The sequence below is a fragment of the Salvelinus sp. IW2-2015 genome, linkage group LG20 (assembly GCF_002910315.2).
Source record: "Salvelinus sp. IW2-2015 linkage group LG20, ASM291031v2, whole genome shotgun sequence".
NCBI lineage: Eukaryota > Metazoa > Chordata > Actinopteri > Salmoniformes > Salmonidae > Salvelinus > Salvelinus sp. IW2-2015.
Window position 1 is genome coordinate 5,163,675 of NC_036860.1, and position 17,892 is coordinate 5,181,566.

The 17,892-nt window shown below is 43.8% G+C and overlaps 1 protein-coding gene and 1 long non-coding RNA gene across 2 annotated transcripts; one reads left to right on the top strand and one right to left on the bottom strand.

The window, feature by feature from the left end:
* The first annotated feature begins 442 nt into the window (after nucleotides 1-442).
* LOC111980488 (phospholipase A2) lies at nucleotides 443-3,505 on the top strand. The gene is made up of 4 exons (XM_024011230.2): nucleotides 443-546; nucleotides 1,926-2,094; nucleotides 2,706-2,812; nucleotides 3,328-3,505. Exons 1-4 carry the CDS (start codon nucleotides 510-512, stop codon nucleotides 3,474-3,476), a joined length of 462 nt encoding a protein of 153 aa, XP_023866998.1. The 5' UTR covers nucleotides 443-509; the 3' UTR covers nucleotides 3,477-3,505.
* Nucleotides 3,506-12,280: 8,775 nt separating this feature from the next.
* Nucleotides 12,281-17,564, bottom strand: LOC139029382 (uncharacterized). Its single transcript, XR_011481683.1, has 2 exons — nucleotides 17,203-17,564; nucleotides 12,281-12,444 (listed from the first exon to the last, which is right to left on the bottom strand). It is a non-coding gene; the product is annotated as an uncharacterized lncRNA (long non-coding RNA).
* Between the last annotated feature and the right edge of the window lie 328 nt (nucleotides 17,565-17,892).

Consider the following 17,892-nt stretch of genomic DNA (forward strand, 5'->3'; position numbering starts at 1 on the left):
ATGGAAATATAGCATGATATACAACCTTTTGACACAGTTGACTTGCTGGGCCTTTATGAACATGTTTTCTGTGAGGAATTGCCTGCAATAAGGCTGTTGACATGATAAAACAATGACCACAGCCATTCATTTATTGATCAATTAGACCCACTTCTAGTATTCTACATGGCATAAGTCCTGAACTGAAGTTCTTGGTCTTCCAGAATCTGAACAAAAGTCAACTAAAGTCCTTGGTCTTTCAGAATCTGAACAAAAGTCATTGAGCAATTGGCTTTAAGTAATACTAAATAATGGACTCTGGGGTGGTTCTAACAGAGAGGGAACTCAAACCAAGTTCAGATCAGTATTCAAGGATTAGTTTACAGCAGATTTCTCCGGGAGGAGGAGGGAATGATGCTCAGGAGATTATTCAAACCAGACTCTAAAAAAAAAATGTCCACTGCACTGAATGCCTATGTCCACCAGAGTGTAAATAAGCAGCAGTGCATGCAGACTCCCTCTTGCACACCATGCCTGCGCTTTATCGGATACTTCTACTGTTCTCTGGTAAATTGCTGCTTGAATTTCTTTACCTTTTTAACACATTTTCAGGGAATAATTAAGAGGGATTGAGAGGGAGTGAAGTAATGTTAAAGGACAATGTTATGAGTGCCTTCAGGGATCTAACATGAAAGGAACTTAGATCTGTTATAGCCTGATGATTCAACTCCTTAATTTCACACAACAATGCAACTGTATCATCTTGAAATGGTTGAATCTTTTATTTCCATAATCTTGTGATATTTATATAGAGCTCATTTTATGGTTGAATTTTTACTTTAATGCATGTTTAATGATTGAACAAATCGGTACCAATGTCAATTGTCATGTCTTGTATGTTGACAACTAATATGCACATTACAAATTCATGTTAATTTGATCTGGGAAAAGAGGTTATAGAACTAGACCATAGTATAAGAGTGTAAAGGGAATTTCCAGCTGAACAAAAAGGAGAGCAGTCCCATAAAAAGTGTGAAGTTGTTTTGTATTGTGGGAAAGGGGGTTACTTTCAAAAAGCTATGGTTGTCTAAAAATATCAGTGTCAGAGAAATTGTAGTCAATCATAAACACATTTGGTTTAATACAAGTTGCAAAAAGGAGACACCCCAGCATAGAAGCATAGAAAACGTTAAACGGGCCTTCTCTGAGAAGGTACTTATATATTAATCAGACAGTATCAAACGTTCTCTAAACATCATCCTGAGAGGCTTGTACGAAGTCAAAACAAAAGACAGTGACTTTGCCAGCTGCTACAGAATCACGATGCTCCTAATGTCATTGTGTCCTCAGTCCTTGTACCTTCAGTAGCACTGGCGTCAATCACTATCAAACGATATGAGAACAATCCATAACATTCAGTGACAAGTCTAGTGACCATCAACCCGTACCCGAATGAGTGTCACAAATAGAACACTGGAAATCATGTGTCTGACAGAAAGGGAAAACTTAAACATTTGCTAAGCATTGCGTTTATTACTCTTGAATATGAACTTTATTCGTCTTAAATATTCCCCATTACAAAGAGCATCTTTCTTGGAAAATGTGAGGGACTTCTCCAGGCTTGCAATTGCAATATTAGGTCGTCACTTCATAAATAGACTTGTAATAATACAGCATGTCCATTCCGACACTTTAAACACTTAGACATTCAGAATCATTTTCATATGAGAGACTAATCACACAGCTACACTTCTCAATATTCACTTGATGACAGGACATATGACTAAAGAGATAGTATGAAGCAAATGGCACATACTAAGCAAGGCTGCTACATACAGACAAGTATATGTAAGTGCACATTTTGAACAAGATGTGTGTATATGTGATTGGTGTACATGTGATGCGCTGAGTTTCATGTTCTTCTTCTGTTGTTGTTGTTTTTGCAGTGGTAATAGCCTCTATGGCACTGCAGAGCCCCCCACGGACTAAGAGAGGGCTACTGGAGCTGGCAGGAGTCATCAAGTGCAGCACAGGCAGATCAGCCCTGGCTTATATGATGTATGGCTGCTACTGTGGACTGGGGGGTCAGGGCTGGCCCAGGGATAAAGCAGACTGGTGAGGCAGTTGTAATGATGTGTTATAAATATGTTATAAATATATATATTTTTTGGGGAGGGATAGTGCCATTTCATAACAAACTCCGATCATTTAAAGTACCACTGAATGAAAAACCCCTCCATTAACTTTTCAGTCTGGTAGGCCACAATAACAACCTGCATTATGCGATGCAGTTCAAACTGCAAAGTGTATCATTTTGGGTTTTCTTTTGAGGTTTTGCCCTCCTGTCAATTGGATATTTGGAAATAGACATGCACAACCAGCGCTCCCACACCCAAAATCCTAACCATAACTTCCTTCTGTCCAGTAATCACAGACATGAACTCCAACAAAACCGTTAAACTACAGAACCTCCAGCCTCCAGATCTCTCAGAGGCCTGCCTACTAACAATAGTTGGGCCCATCCTCTTTCATTTCCTTTTGTTTTAAATAGAGCTGCTGTTGGTCCAAGCTACAATAATATGGAAAAACACTGTCTCTGCCTTTTCAGTTAATAGTTTCTAGAAAAAGGGAATGTATTACTTATGTAGTGCATCACTGAGACAGTAAATAGTTCTTATAATGCCCTGTTTTAAGTGTTACAGTAGTGTATTTTCACCTTCATAAAGGTGCTGTCACAAACATGACTGTTGCTACGGAGATGCAGAAGTTGCTGGTTGCCAAACCAAGACAAGAAAGTATCAATGGACATGTGAAGACAGGACTGCAGAATGTGGTATGCCATCTCAGTGTTATGCACATGAATGAGACATAATGATTAAATCAAGCTGAATAAGTCTATCCCTCCCCTTACAGAGGTGTGGTCATTTAGAGAAAGAAAATACTACATGCTATGACTTTGTCATTTTTGTATAGTTTTGCTGTTGAAAATGAATGGGTCTTTTCAGTGCATGGAAAATAACAGATGTGTGATCAACAAACATCTGAGTAGTTTACAAACACTGCAGACATTATAGGGGACGGGAGTGCTAGGAGGGAATGGGCACGAAAGGAATCATTTCTCACCCACATTTTCAGGTATTTTAAGCTCCCACCATAATTGCTAATCGCAAAAGCACATAGCACAAGCAACACAGTTCAGGATGTTTACGATGTTATTTTGAGCATCAAACATTTTATAACATTTCTAAACCTCAGAGTGTTTCCTTCATATCCTCCACAGACCACTCCTTTCACATCAGCTGTCATTTAAGGAAACTACTCACCCACTTAACCCTCTTTTCATTCCAGATGATCTCAAGGACAAATGTGAGAAGATTCTTTGTAAATGTGACAGGGAGGCAGCCAAATGCTTGAGYAAGGCACCTTTRATKCGGAAATATGCTATGTGGCCAGACTTTCTCTGTGGGTGTACACTGCCAACATGTAATATCTACTGATTCAATAAATGTACACTTGTTGATTTTTACATTTGCTGTGTGTCTATTTATGTTAATAGAATATCAGAAGGATCTCCTTCACAACATTATAATGACATGTAACAGCAGTAATACTTCAGGGCATTTTGTATTGGTATCTCCTTTTTTCCATTTTTATGAAAAATAAAAATATGCTTAAACCACTATCACAGTGTGACTATGTCATTAGATAAACAAACTGTGCGATGAGGCTCTCCAAATTGAGTATAATGACCAGAAATGACAAGCGCAGGTAACAAACTAGTGTACAAAACAGAGAGAGCTCAGTAGTGGTTACATAACATCCCAGGGTTTATTCTTAGGGGGTGGAATGTTGCAGCCAAGGTGAGATCAGGTAGCCTAAGTCCTTACAATAGTGTACTTATACCTGGGTGTGTTGTGCCTTACCTTATACTCCCTGAGGTTCTGCCGAGGTCTCTTTTCCACTGCTCTAATCCTCTCAAACTAACCCAGCATGATATTTCACCTCTTAAAAGGATTCTAAAAGCATCCTGAGGTTTTCACCTGATTTACGTTTTCAACTTAATGTTTACATTGCTGGAGCTCAGTAGCCGTAAAGTATCATGTACAGCACGTGACCAACAGATGGCACTGTTGAATGTTTACTGCAAAGCTAAGATGCATGTTCATGTTACAATTTACAGCAACGATGCAAACACGTTCATACACTATTAGTAGCATACTGTATACTTACATCTAGCCTAATGCATTTCTATCTAAGGCAGACCTGGGTGCAAATACTATTTAGGGTATTTCAATTACTTACAAAAACACTTTATATATATTTTTGAAAATACAAGTAGTTGAATTGTCACGGCCGTCAACAGAAGTAGACCAAGGTGCAGCGTGGTGAGCAGACATATTCCTTTATTATATAAACGCCGACAAAAACAATAAACAATCCAAACAATCGTGAAGCTAAAGGCTATAGTGCCAACAAACAAAGACAACTTCCCACAAAGACAGGTGGGAAAAAAGGGCTACCTAAGTATGGTTCTCAATCAGAGACAACGATAGACAGCTGTTCCTGATTGAGAACCCTACCCGGCCAAAACATAGAAATACAAATAATAGAACGAAAGAACATAGAATACCCACCCCAAATCCCACCCTGACATGAATATGTGACATGAATATTGCAATGTACTTGGAAATACACTTTATTTCATGTATTTGAAAATGCTTAAATACACAGACTTGTATATTTTCGAATACAAATATTAAAATACTCCTTGCATTTGTCCCCAGGTCCATTTGGTCCTAGGGGTATTTGAAATAACTGAGGATGGCTATTTATATGATTATTCAAAAATACTTTCAAATACTTCAAATTAAAGTAGCTGATTTGGCAAAATCATTTGAAAATACTCAAATACACAGAAATGTGCATGTATTGAACCCAGGTCTGCTCCGAGGTAGATCAATGTTTTGTCTACGTTTGTGGCAGGTGACATATGACCAGCATAGGGAATGTCAAATTTGAGGCAACTGAAGTCTGTTTTATACTTTATTTGGGCATGTTTTGTCCTGCGACGCTGCATCAGAAATGAATTCCTAACTTCAAATGATTGAGAAGTTTGGAATGTTTTGGTATTTCTGTTTTTGGGCATGGCTCTTTGAAATTATTAAGACAACAATAGCCTTAAAGAGATACAATTCATTAGAAACCCAAACTCCTGTAATAAGCTGGATATATCACACAGATGCTATGACTATAAGTAGTCTGTATAGAAGTCCTGCTTTAGTCTAATCTACAGCGGTATGTGTTCGTATTCTGGGAATGTTGGGCATTCTCCTTCGGCAGTGCAGAAGTAGCTCCACAGATGCTCATGAAAGGAATCTGGCTCCCCCTCTGGGCAAAAGGAAACACAGGCTGCTTGACCTCCTTCAATACAGTCATTGGTATGATGCTTTTTCCCACGTCACTCCCACATGGCTCAACAGTGAGTTCCTTACAGAGATGGCCTCAGTTTCCAGACCTGAGTTTGAGGACATAAGGTTAGGAAGTAAATCCGTTTGTGTGTTAATGGTGTGGTGGTGGAGGATGTTCCCCCAGCTGAATGATTTCCTTGTTTCGTAATCTGCTGTAGGTAGTGTCAGCGAGTACTCAGCACCAGTAGGTGGTGTCATACACATAGTTAACTAGACCTGAGACCAGATGGAGAAGGGACAAGACAACACAGATGTTTATTGTGTCTGAATCATATTTCAATTCAATTGATAAGAAATAAATAGTTGTACTTTAGTTTGGCTGAACATTGTGTCTACTGTTGTACCTCATGTAATGCACAAGGACCCAAAATGAATTCAAATAGTTTTCCAATAAGTGTGAGCAGTAGGGTCAAGAGATAATTATTATGTCTGACTCCTATTTTGAACCCAAACTATATTGCACATAAATTCCTTCCCACTTATATGGCCCGACGATGATCTCTGTTGCTATATACTGTATGACACTACTGACCAGTAAACTCAGAAGTACAGCAGTCTTCATCATGTGAACTAATGTAAACAACCATATTAGTGTAATCTGATTACTTCAGTAAGTGCATCCACTTTTCACAGAGCACAGTGAAGTAGCTAAGTCTCCGTGTCCCATTTTCTAGCTCACACTGGACACTCCCCATACGGAAAAAAAGAACATTTAAAATATATTTTGTAGCTACATTTTGTGGGATGTATGTGAAATATTTGAAATTGGCCCCCCAAAATATTTCATAACTTTTAAATACATTCCAACATATAATACGGAATGTATAAATATAATGTATATATAAACATTTGCTTCACAATATATGTTAAATGCATCAGAAAATGTATTTAATATATTTCAAAATACATTCTGAAATACATTAAAGAGTGTATTTATTGATGTACTTAATGTATTTATTTATGTATTTGGAAATGTTTTGTAAAATATATTCCAACATGCATTTAAATGTATTTGTAAGAAATACATTCTTAAATTAAAATCTATGGCAAATATTAAAAAATTGCCAAATCATATTGTAACAAAATGGTGAGTGTCTTAACAATGAAACTTTAGTAGGCTCTTTAGTATCACATGCACTTTTGTCAGTGTCATTAAGACTGTAGAACTAGCACTGTACAAGCTTAACCGTTCTTCTTCTTTGGTATTATGGCGGTCAGCAAACAAATGTTATAGGTGCATGCTGCCACCAACCGTATCGGCTCTAAATAAGCCTACTAATCTGTAGTATAAATTCATTACACATTGTGAAAAAATTGCCCTGTCAACTAACCGTACACCCATTAAAACCTCATCACTATTCCACTACTTTGGCCCTATCTGATCCTACACCAAGCCAGCAGCCTAGAAGGACAGGACACTATCATTCAAAACACCTTGTAACTCTTTTGCAGTAAAATCTTGTACACCCAAGCACCCAAGTACTTCTCTGCAGCTGCAACCACAACATCTATCTTCTGTGATTTCCATTTCATTCCTACGGTATAGGTGACAACCATGGCCATGAACGCCAAGAAAACAACCGTACTGAAGCACGTTATTCCTATCACTCTCTATTGACCTCTGCCTACTCACAGGGATCCTCTTAGAATCCCTCCCCTGGACCCATCTTCATCTACTACTCTCTTCACTGCTTCAGCATTTGACACCTTCTGCACTACTCTGATCCTGGTAACATAAACCTGCCTTTCTCTCAACTGACACATCTGAGACAAAGCAATGTGTACCCCTACCATGGGTACCCCTACAGTTTACACACACAACTTTTTACAACGACACTAAACATTCCTCCTGCACACTTCTCACATCTAGGAATCTCCCTCATACTCACAGCTGCCACATGACCATAACTTGACTTTATCTGGTAAAAACTCTGCATCAAAACTCAGTAGTACAGAGGGTGTCTTCTCTCTTTCACCACACTCTCCGCCGGGTCTGCATCGCACCAAAAGGAGGGCGTCACAGACACCGGGAATCTTCAACTTCAGTTGGCCCTCCTCAACACTTAACGCCACTCCAGTTATCACTCCTTTCAACAGCGCCCTCCACCAGAGAGGAAAGCAAGTCACAGTTCTTGTCCTTCTGGATGGCAGAAATGCAAAAAATCGACATAATTCCACTTCGAGTCACTTTCACCGACCCAACATTCTCCAACCTCTTCTCCACTCAACCCAACAACACATATGGATCAGCCAGAAGGCAAGGACACATTCTCTTCAAAACTCTCACTTCCACTTAGCAAAAAAAGTATTTATCCTCATCTGACGAGGCTCAAACTTGGCGGTCTTCCCGACACCTGCCACCACAGTTAATTCATCCTCAGTCTCGTCATGTTCAATTTCCTTCTCCAGCACTCTATATTTACTCGTAATATGTTCCACATCATTCCTTTTTTCCCTACCCACCTCAATGGGTTCCCCTGACTCCATCCCCAAGTCCGACAACCATTCAGGTGTACCCACCATCTTGCGACTCCACAGCAGCTTAACCTTTACAGAACGCAACTTAACACATTAACTGGCATGACAAACCGTCTCATGGAAGACTACACTCCCAAAAAGCCAAGCCTCCATGTCTTTTAATAGGCTGGCGCCAATTATTGTACTTGACACATACCAAAAGCATACCAAAAGCACTAAGAAACATTTAAAAGACAACATAAATGACTACACACATGATACATTATTGATCATGTAGTGACCGTGTGTGACAAATAAACAAACAAACTTAACGATAGCATTGCAACCAACATCCAACTTAACATGTACTGGGTAGCTTTTGCATTCAATTGGACCTCCCTGTTGCACACAACAAGCTTCCATTCCCCCTGTCATGGCGGATTTAACTAGTAATTACCAATGATTTATAGATACACTAGATGACTAATAGGGGCCACCGTGTCTCCATATAGGCAGTCCCCCACCGTTGTAAAAAATATTGACGAGTGCATTGCAACCAACTTCCAACTGGCAGAACTTAACGTGTACTGGGTCGTTCGAGGAAATTAGTGCCTTTTAAATGCATTTCATATGTTAAGTTGAAATGATGCAGCAATATTGCATTTTAAAAGGCTGGTATATGAAATGAAGTGCCCTTTAATATTGGTCACATGGAGAATTCAATAAATCAGATTTTCAATATGAATTAAGACTTGCTAAAGTGCAAATATTCAGCATTTTGACATATTCCCCTGTGCACCCTCTGTGACATCTAGTAACATTTTAACCCACCAACCCCAGAAAATACATAAACATGACATAATACAGAACAGTAATAGACTAATCAAATGTTGTTGGTCACATACACATGGTTAGCAGATGTTAATGTGAGCGTAGCGAAATGCTTGTGCTTTTAGTTCCGACCGTGCAGTAATATCTAACAAGTAATCTAACAATTTCACAACAACTACCTTATACACACAAGTGTAAAGGAAGGAATAAGAATATGTACATATAAATATATGGATGAGTGATGGCCGTGCGGCATAGGCAAGATGCAGTAGATGGTATAGAGTACAGTATATACATATGAGATGAGTAATGTAGGGTATGTAAACATGATATAAAGTGGCATTGTTTAAAGTGACTAGTGATACATTTATTACATCCCATTTTTTATTATTAAAGTGGCTAGAGATTTGAGTCAGTATGTTGGCAGCAGCCACTCAATGTTAGTGATGGCTGTTTTAACAGTCTGATGGCCTTGAGATAGAAGCTGTTTTTCAGTCTCTCGGCCCCAACTTTGATGCACCTGTTGACCGCGCCTTCTGGATGATAGCGGGGTGAACAGGCAGTGGCTCGGGTGGTTGTTGTCCTTGATGATCTTTTTGGCCTTCCTGTGACATAGGGCGGTGTATGTGTCCTGGAGGGCAGGTAGTTTGCCCCCGGTGATGCGTTGTGCAGACCTCACTTCCCTCTGGAGAGCCTTATGGTTGTGGGCAGAGCAGTATCAGGCGGAGATACAGCCCGACAAGATGCTCTCGATTGTGCATCTGTAAAAGTTTGTGAATGACAAGCCACATTTCTTCAGCCTCCTGAGGTTGAAGAGGCGCTGTTGCGCCTTCTTCACCATGCTGTCTGTGTGGGTGGACCATTTCAGTTTGTCCGTGATGTGTACGCCGAGAAACTTAAAACTTTCCACCTTCTCCACTACTGTCCCGTCGATATGGATGGGGGGTGCTCCCTCTGCTGTTTCCTGAAGTCCACGATCATCTCCTTTGTTTAGTTGACATTGAGTGTGAGGTTATTTTCCTGACACCACACTCCGAGTGCCCTCACCTCCTCCCTGTAGGCCGTCTCGTCGTTGTTGGTAGTCAAACCTACCACTGTTGTGTCGTCTGCAAACTTGATGATTGAGTTGGAGGCGTGCATGGCCACGCAGTCATGGGTGAACAGGGAGTACAGGAGAGGGCTGCGAACGCACCCTTGTGGGGCCCCAGTGTTGAGGATCAGCGAGGTGGAGATGTTGTTTCCTACCTTCACCACCTGGGGGCGGCCCGTCAGAAAGTCCAGGATCCAGTTGCACAGGGTGGGGTCGAGACACAGGGTCTCGAGCTTAATGACGAGTTTGGAGGGTACTATGGTGTTCAATGCTGAGCTGTAATCGATGAACAGCATTCTTACATAGGTATTCCTCTTGTCCAGATGGGTTAGGGCAGTGTGCAGTGTGATTGCAATTGCGTCGTCTGTGGACCTATTGGGGTGGTAAGCAAATTGGAGTGCGTCTAGGGTGCCAGGTAGGGTGGAGGTGATATGATCCTTGACTAGTCTCTCAAAGCACTTCATGATGACGGAAGTGAGTGCTACAGGGCGATAGTTGTTTAGCTCAGTTACCTTAGCTTTCTTGGGAACAGGAACAATGGTGGCCCTCTTGAAGCATGTGGGAACAGCAGACTGGGATAGGGATTGATTGAATATGTCCTAAACACACCAACCAGCTGGTCTGCGCATGCTCTGAGGACGCGGCTAGGGATGCCGTCTGGGCCTGCAGCCTTGCGAGGGTTAACACGTTTAAATGCTTTACTCACATTTTACTCACGCTGCGGTGAAGGAGAGCCAGGAGGTTTTGGTAGCGGGCCTTGTCAGTGGCACTGTATTGTCCTCAAAGCGAGCAAAGAAGTTGTTTAGTTTGTCTGGAGCAAGACGTCGGCTGGTTTCCTTTTTGTAATCCACGATTGACTGTAGACCCTGCCACATACATCTCGTGTCTGAGCCATTTATTTGCGACTCTACTTTTTCTCTATACTGATGCTTAGCTTGTTTGATTGCCTTGCGGAGGGAATAACTACACTGTTTGTATTCGGTTATGTTTCCGGTCGCCTTGCCATGATTAAAAGCTGTGGTTCGCACTTTCAGTTTTGCGCGAATGCTGCCATCAATCCACGGTTTCTGTTTGGGGAAGGTTTTAATAGTCACCGTGGGTACAACATCACCGATGCACTTGCTAATAAACTCTCTCACCGAATCAGCGTATACATCAATGTTGTTGTCTGAGGCTATCAGCTCAAGGACAGAACTACATACATAATATGGTGAAACTATTTATTTTTAAAATATTTATTTCACAAGTCAAAAGTCAAATCATAGTGTAAAAGCAGGTGGACTGGTTCTACTCTTTTTGGCCATTTTATGTTTTTTTATCGTGAAAAACTGAGCGGGTCGAGCATAACACGTCAACCCTGCTCTACCCATAACTAGACGGGCTAGAAATGTTTTAACAATTTAACAATTTTTGTGATTTTTTGCATTCAATTAGACCTCCCTGTTGCACAAAACAAGCTTCCATTCCCCTGTGACAATGGGGACTCATGGTTGATTTAACTAGTCATTATCAATAATTTATATTCAGTGCCTTCAGAAAGTGCCTGTTGTTAAAATCAATTAAATTTAGTTTTATTTTGTCATTGGCCAACACACAGTACTCCATAATGTGGAATTATGTTTTATCGGAATTTTTACAAATGAATTAAAGCTGAAGAGCTGAAATGTATTCAGTCAATAAGTATTCAATTCCTTTGTTATGACAAGCCTAAATAAGCTCAGGAGTGAAATAGTGCTCAACAAGTCATATACTAAGTTGCATGGACTCACTCTGTGTACAATAAGAGTGTTTAATATGATTTTTGAAGGACTACCTCATCTCTGTACCGACACATACAATCATCTGTAAGATCCCTCAGTCGAGCAATGAATTTCAAACACAGATTCAACCACAAACCCCATTGACGTTTTCAAATGCCTCGCAAAGAGGGCACCTATTGATATATTGAATATCCCTTTGAGCGTGGGGGAAGTTATTAATTACACTTTGGTGGGTGTATCAGTACACCCAGTCACTATACAAAGGTACAGGCGTCCTTCCTAACTAAGGTTACCGGAGAGGAAGGAAACTGCTCAGGGATTTCACCATGAGGCCAAGGTGACTTTAAAACAGTTACAGAGTTTAATGGCTGTGATAGGAGAAAACTGAGGATGGATCAAAAGCATTGTAGTTACTCCACAATAATAACCTAATTGAAAGAGTGAAAAGAAGGAAGCCTGTACAAAAACAAAAATATCCCAAAACATGCATCCTGTTTGCAACAAGGCACTAAGGTAATACTGGAAAACCAACTTTGTGTCCCAAATACAGTGTTTCTGTTTGGGCAAATCCAATACAACACATTACTGAGTACCACTCTGTCATGTTTTGTCATTGATTATCATGTCTTGTCCTGTGCTTCCCTTCTATTCGTTTCCCTCTGCTGGTCTTATTAGGTTCTTTCCCTCTTTCTATCCCTCTCTCTCCCTCCCTCTCTCCCTCTCTCGCTCTCTCTCTCTATCGTTCCGTTCCTGCTCCCAGCTGTTCCTCATTCTCCTAACTACCTCATTTACTCTTTCACACCTGTCCCCTATTTTGCCCTCTGATTAGAGTCCCTATTTCTCCCTCTGTTTTCCGCTTCTGTCCGTTCGGATCCTTGTTTGATGTTTGCTGTTCTGTGTCCTTGTTCCGCCCTGTCGTGTTTTTGCCTTCTTCAGATGCTGCGTGTGAGCAGGTGTCTATGTCAGCTATGGCCTGTGCCTTCCCGAAGCGACCTGCAGTCTGTGGTCGCGTCTCCAGTCGTTCCTCTCTACTGACGAGAGGATTTCAGTTTTCCTGTTTTGTATTTACCTAAGATAATATCCAGGAGTATCGTTTTGTTAAGACTGGAATAAAGACTCTGTTTCTGTTAAGTCGCTTTGGGTCCTCATTCACCAGCATAACAGAAGGATCCGACCAAGAATGGACCAGCGACTACGGATTCTCACAACACTGCGTCGAGATCCAGGGAGCAATGCCGGCAGACACGAGCAGGAATTGTCTGCTGCTCGTCATGCCGTTGAGACCCTGGCCGCTCAGGTCTCCGACCTCTCAGGACAGTTTCAGAGTCTTCGTCTCGTGCCACCAGCTACTTCCTGGTCTTCCGAGTCTCCGGAACCTAGGGTTAATAACCCACCATGTTACTCTGGGCAGCCCACTGAGTGTCGCTCCTTTCTACCCAGTGTGATATTGTGTTCTCTCTCCAGCCCAACACATACTCAAGAGAGAGAGCTCGGATCGCTTACGTCATATCACTCCTTACTGGTCGGGCTCGGGAGTGGGGCACAGCTATCTGGGAGGCAAGGGCTGAGTGTTCTAACGATTATCAGAACTTTAAAGAGGAGATGATACGGGTTTTTGATCGTTCAGTTTTTGGGAAGGAGGCTTCCAGGGCCCTGGCTTCCCTATGTCAAGGTGATCGATCCATAACGGATTACTCTATAGAGTTTCGCACTCTGCTGCCTCCAGTGACTGGAACGAGCCGGCGTTGCTCGCTCGTTTTCTGGAGGGACTCCACGCTGAGGTTAAAGATGAGATTCTCTCCCGGAGGTTCCTTCCAGCGTGGACTCTTTGATTGCACTCGCCATCCGCATAGAACGACGGGTAGATCTTCGTCACCGAGCTCGTGGAAGAGAGCTCGCGTTAACGGTGTTCCCCCTCTCCGCATCTCAACCATCTCCTCCCACCGGCTCAGAGACTGAGAGCCCATGCAGCTGGGAGGTATTCGCATCTCGACTAAGGAGAGGGAACGGAGAATCACCAACCGCCTTTGCCTCTATTTGCGGTTCTGCTGGACATTTGTCATTTCATGTCCAGTAAAAGCCAGAGCTCATCAGTAAGCGGAGGGCTACTGGTGAGCGCTACTACTCAGGTCTCTCCATCAAGATCCTGTACTACCTTGTCGGTCCATCTACGCTGGACCGGTTCGGCTGCTTCCTGCAGTGCCTTGATAGACTCTGGGGTGAGGGTTGTTTTATGGACGAAGCATGGGCTCGGAAACATGACATTCCTCTCAGACAGTTAGGGAAGCCCACGCCCATGTTCGCCTTAGATGGTAGTCTTCTCCCCAGTATCAGATGTGAGACACTACCTTTAACCCTCACAGTATCTGGTAACCACAGTGAGACCATTTCCTTTTGATTTTTCGTTCACCTTTTACACCGTTGTTTTGGGTCATCCCTGGCTAGTATGTCATAATCCTTCTATTAATTGGTCTAGTAATTCTATCCTATCCTGGAACGTTTCTTGTCATGTGAAGTGTTTAATGTCTGCTTACCTCCTGTTTCTTCTGTCCCCTCTTCTCAGAGGAACCTGGTGATTTGACAGGAGTGCCGGAGGAATATCATGATCTGCGCACGGTCTTCAGTCGGTCCAGAGCCAATCCCTTCCTCCTCACCGGTCGTATGATTGTTGTATTGATCTCCTTCCGGGGACCACTCCCCCTCGGGGTAGACTATACTCTCTGTCGGCTCCCGAACGTAAGGCTCTCGAGGATTATCTGTCTGTTTCTCTCGACGCCGGTACCGTGGTGCCTTCTTCCTCTCCGCCGGAGCGGGGTTTTTTTTGTTAAGAAGAAGGACGGTACTCTGCGCCCCTGCGTGGATTATCGAGGGCTGAATGACATAACGGTTAAGAATCGTTATCCGTTCCCCTTATGTCGTCAGCCTTCGAGATTCTGCAGGGAGCCAGGTTCTTTACTAAGTTGGACCTTCGTAACGCTTACCATCTCGTGCGCATCAGAGAGGGGGACGAGTGGAAAACGGCGTTTAACACTCCGTTAGGGCATTTTGAATACCGGGTTCTGCCGTTCGGTCTCGCTAATGTCCAGCTGTCTTCAGCATTAGTTAATGATGTACTGAGAGACATGCTGAACATCTTTGTTTTTCGTTTACCTTGACGATATCCTGATTTTTTCACCGTCACTCGAGATTCATGTTCAGCACGTTCGACGTGTACTCCAGCGCCTTTTAGAGAATTGTCTCTACGTGAAGGCTGAGAAGTGCGCCTTTCATGTCTCCTCTGTCACATTTCTCGGTTCTGTTATTTCCGCTGAAGGCATTCAGATGGATCCCGCTAAGGTCCAGGCTGTCAGCGATTGGCCCGTTCCTAAGTCACGTGTCGAGTTGCAGCGCTTTCTCGGTTTCGCTAATTTCTATCGGCGTTTCATTCGTAATTTCGGTCAAGTGGCTGCCCCTCTCACAGCTCTGACTTCTGTCAAGACGTGCTTTAAGTGGTCCGGTTCCGCCCAGGGAGCTTTTGATCTCCTCAAGAAGCGTTTTACATCCGCTCCTATCCTTGTTACTCCTGACGTCACTAAACAATTCATTGTCGAGGTTGACGCTTCAGAGGTGGGCGTGGGAGCCATTCTGTCCCAGCGCTTCCATTCTGACGATAAGGTCCATCCTTGCGCTTATTTTTCTCATCGCCTGTCGCCATCGGAACGCAACTATGATGTGGGTAACCGCGAACTGCTCGCCATCCGCTTAGCCCTAGGTGAATGGCGACAGTGGTTGGAGGGGGCGACCGTCCCTTTTGTCGTTTGGACTGCCATAAGAACCTTGAGTACATCCGTTCTGCCAACGACTTAATGCACGTCAAGCTCGTTGGGCGTTGTTTTTCGCTCGTTTCGAGTTCGTGATTTCTTATCGCCGGGAAATAAGAACACCAAGCCTGATGCCTTATCCCGTCTCTTTAGTTCTTCTGTGGCTTCTACCGACCCCGAGGGGATTCTCCCTGAAGGGCGTGTTGTCGGGTTGACTGTCTGGGGAATTGAGAGACAGGTAAAGCAAGCACTCACTCACACTGCGTCGCCGCGCGCTTGTCCTAGTAACCTTCTGTTCGTTCCTGTCTCTACTCGTCTGGCTGTTCTTCAGTGGGCTCACTCTACCAAGTTAGCTGGCCACCCCGGCGTTCGGGGTACGCTTGCTTCTATTCGCCAGCGGTTTTGGTGGCCTACTCAGGAGCGTGACACGCGCCGTTCGTGGCTGCTTGTTCGGACTGCGCGGCAGACTAAGTCAGGTAACTCTCCTCCTGCCGGTCGTCTCAGACGCTTCCCATTCCTTCTCGACCATGGTCTCACATCGCCTTAGACTTTATTACCGGTCTGCCTTCGTCTGCGGGGAAGACTGTGATTCTTACGGTTGTCGATAGGTTCTCTAAGGCGGCACATTTCATTCCCTCGCTAAGCTTCCTTCCGCTAAGGAGACGGCACAAATCATCATTGAGAATGTGTTCAGAATTCATGGCCTCCCGTTAGACGCCGTTTCAGACAGAGGCCCGCAATTCACGTCACAGTGTTTGGAGGGAGTTCTTGTCGTTTGATTGGTGCTTCCGTCAGTCTCTCTTCCGGGTTTCATCCCCAGTCTAACGGTCAAGCAGAAAGGGCCATCAGACGATTGGTCGCATATTACGCAGCCTTCTTTTCGAAACCCTGCGTCTTGGGCAGAACAGCTCCCCTGGGCAGAATACGCTCACAACTCGCTTCCTTCGTCTGCTACCGGGCTATCTCCGTTTCAAGATAGTCTTGGGTACCAGCCTCCTCTGTTCTCGTCCCAGCTCGCCGAGTCCAGCGTTCCCTCCGCTCAGGCTTTTGTCCAACGTTGTGAGCGCACCTGGAGGAGGGTCAGGTCTGCACTTTGCCGTTACAGGGCGCAGACTGTGAGAGCCGCCAATAAACGTAGGATTAAGAGTCCTAGGTATTGTCGCGGTCAGAGAGTGTGGCTTTCCACTCGTAACCTTCCCCTTACGACAGCTTCTCGCAAGTTGACTCCGCGGTTCATTGGTCCGTTCCGTGTCTCTCAGGTCGTCAATCCTGTCGCTGTGCGACTGCTTCTTCCGCGACATCTTCGTCGCGTCCACCCTGTCTTCCATGTCTCCTGTGTCAAGCCTTTTCTTCGCGCCCCCGTTCGTCTTCCCTCCCCCCCCCCCCCGTCCTTGTCGAGGGCGCACCTATTTACAAGGTACGGAAGATCATGGACATGCGTTCTCCGGGACGTGGTCACCAGTACTTAGTGGATTGGAGGGGTTACGGTCCTGAGGAGAGGAGTTGGGTTCCATCTCGGGACGTGCTGGACCGTTCGTTGATTGATGATTTCCTCCGTTGCGCCAGGGTTCCTCCTCGAGTGCGCCAGGAGGCGCTCGGTGAGTGGGGGGGTACTGTCATGTTTTGTCATTGATTATCATGTCTTGTCCCTGCGCTTCCCTTCTATTCGTTTCCCTCTGCTGGTCTATTAGGTTCTTTCCCTCTTTCTATCCCTCTCTCTCCCCCTCCCTCTCCCTCTCTCGCTCTCTCTCTCTATCGTTCCGTTCCTGCTCCCAGCTGTTCCTCATTCTCCTAACTACCTCATTACTCTTTCACACCTGTCCCCTATTTTGCCCTCTGATTAGAGTCCCTATTTCTCCCTCTGTTTTCCGCTTCTGTCCTTGTCGGATCCTTGTTTGATGTTTGCTGTTCTGTGTCCTTGTTCCGCCCTGGTCGTGTTTTTGCCTTCTTCAGATGCTGCGTGTGAGCAGGTGTCTATGTCAGCTACGGCCTGTGCCTTCCCGAAGCGACCTGCAGTCTGTGGTCGCGTCTCCAGTCGTTCCTCTCTACTGACGAGAGGATTTCAGTTTTCCTGTTTTGTATTTACCTAAGATAATATCCAGGAGTATCGTTTTTGTTTAAGACTGGAATAAAGACTCTGTTTCTGTTAAGTCGCTTTTGGGTCCTCATTCACCAGCATAACACACTCTCCATATTTTCAAGCATAGTGGTGACTGCATCATGTTATGGGTATGCTTGTAATGGTTAATTACTGAGGAATTTTTCAGGATAAAACATTTACTGAATGGAGCTAAGCACTGGCAGAATCATAGAGGAAAACCTGCTTCAGTCTGCTTTCCACCAGACACTGGGAGATGAATTCACCTTTCAGCAGGACAATAACCTAAAACATAAGGCCAAATATACACTGGAGTTGCTTACCAAGATAGTGAATGTTCTGAGTTACAGGTTTGACTTAAATCTGCTTGAACATCTATGGCAAGACTTGCAAATGGTTGTTTAGCAAT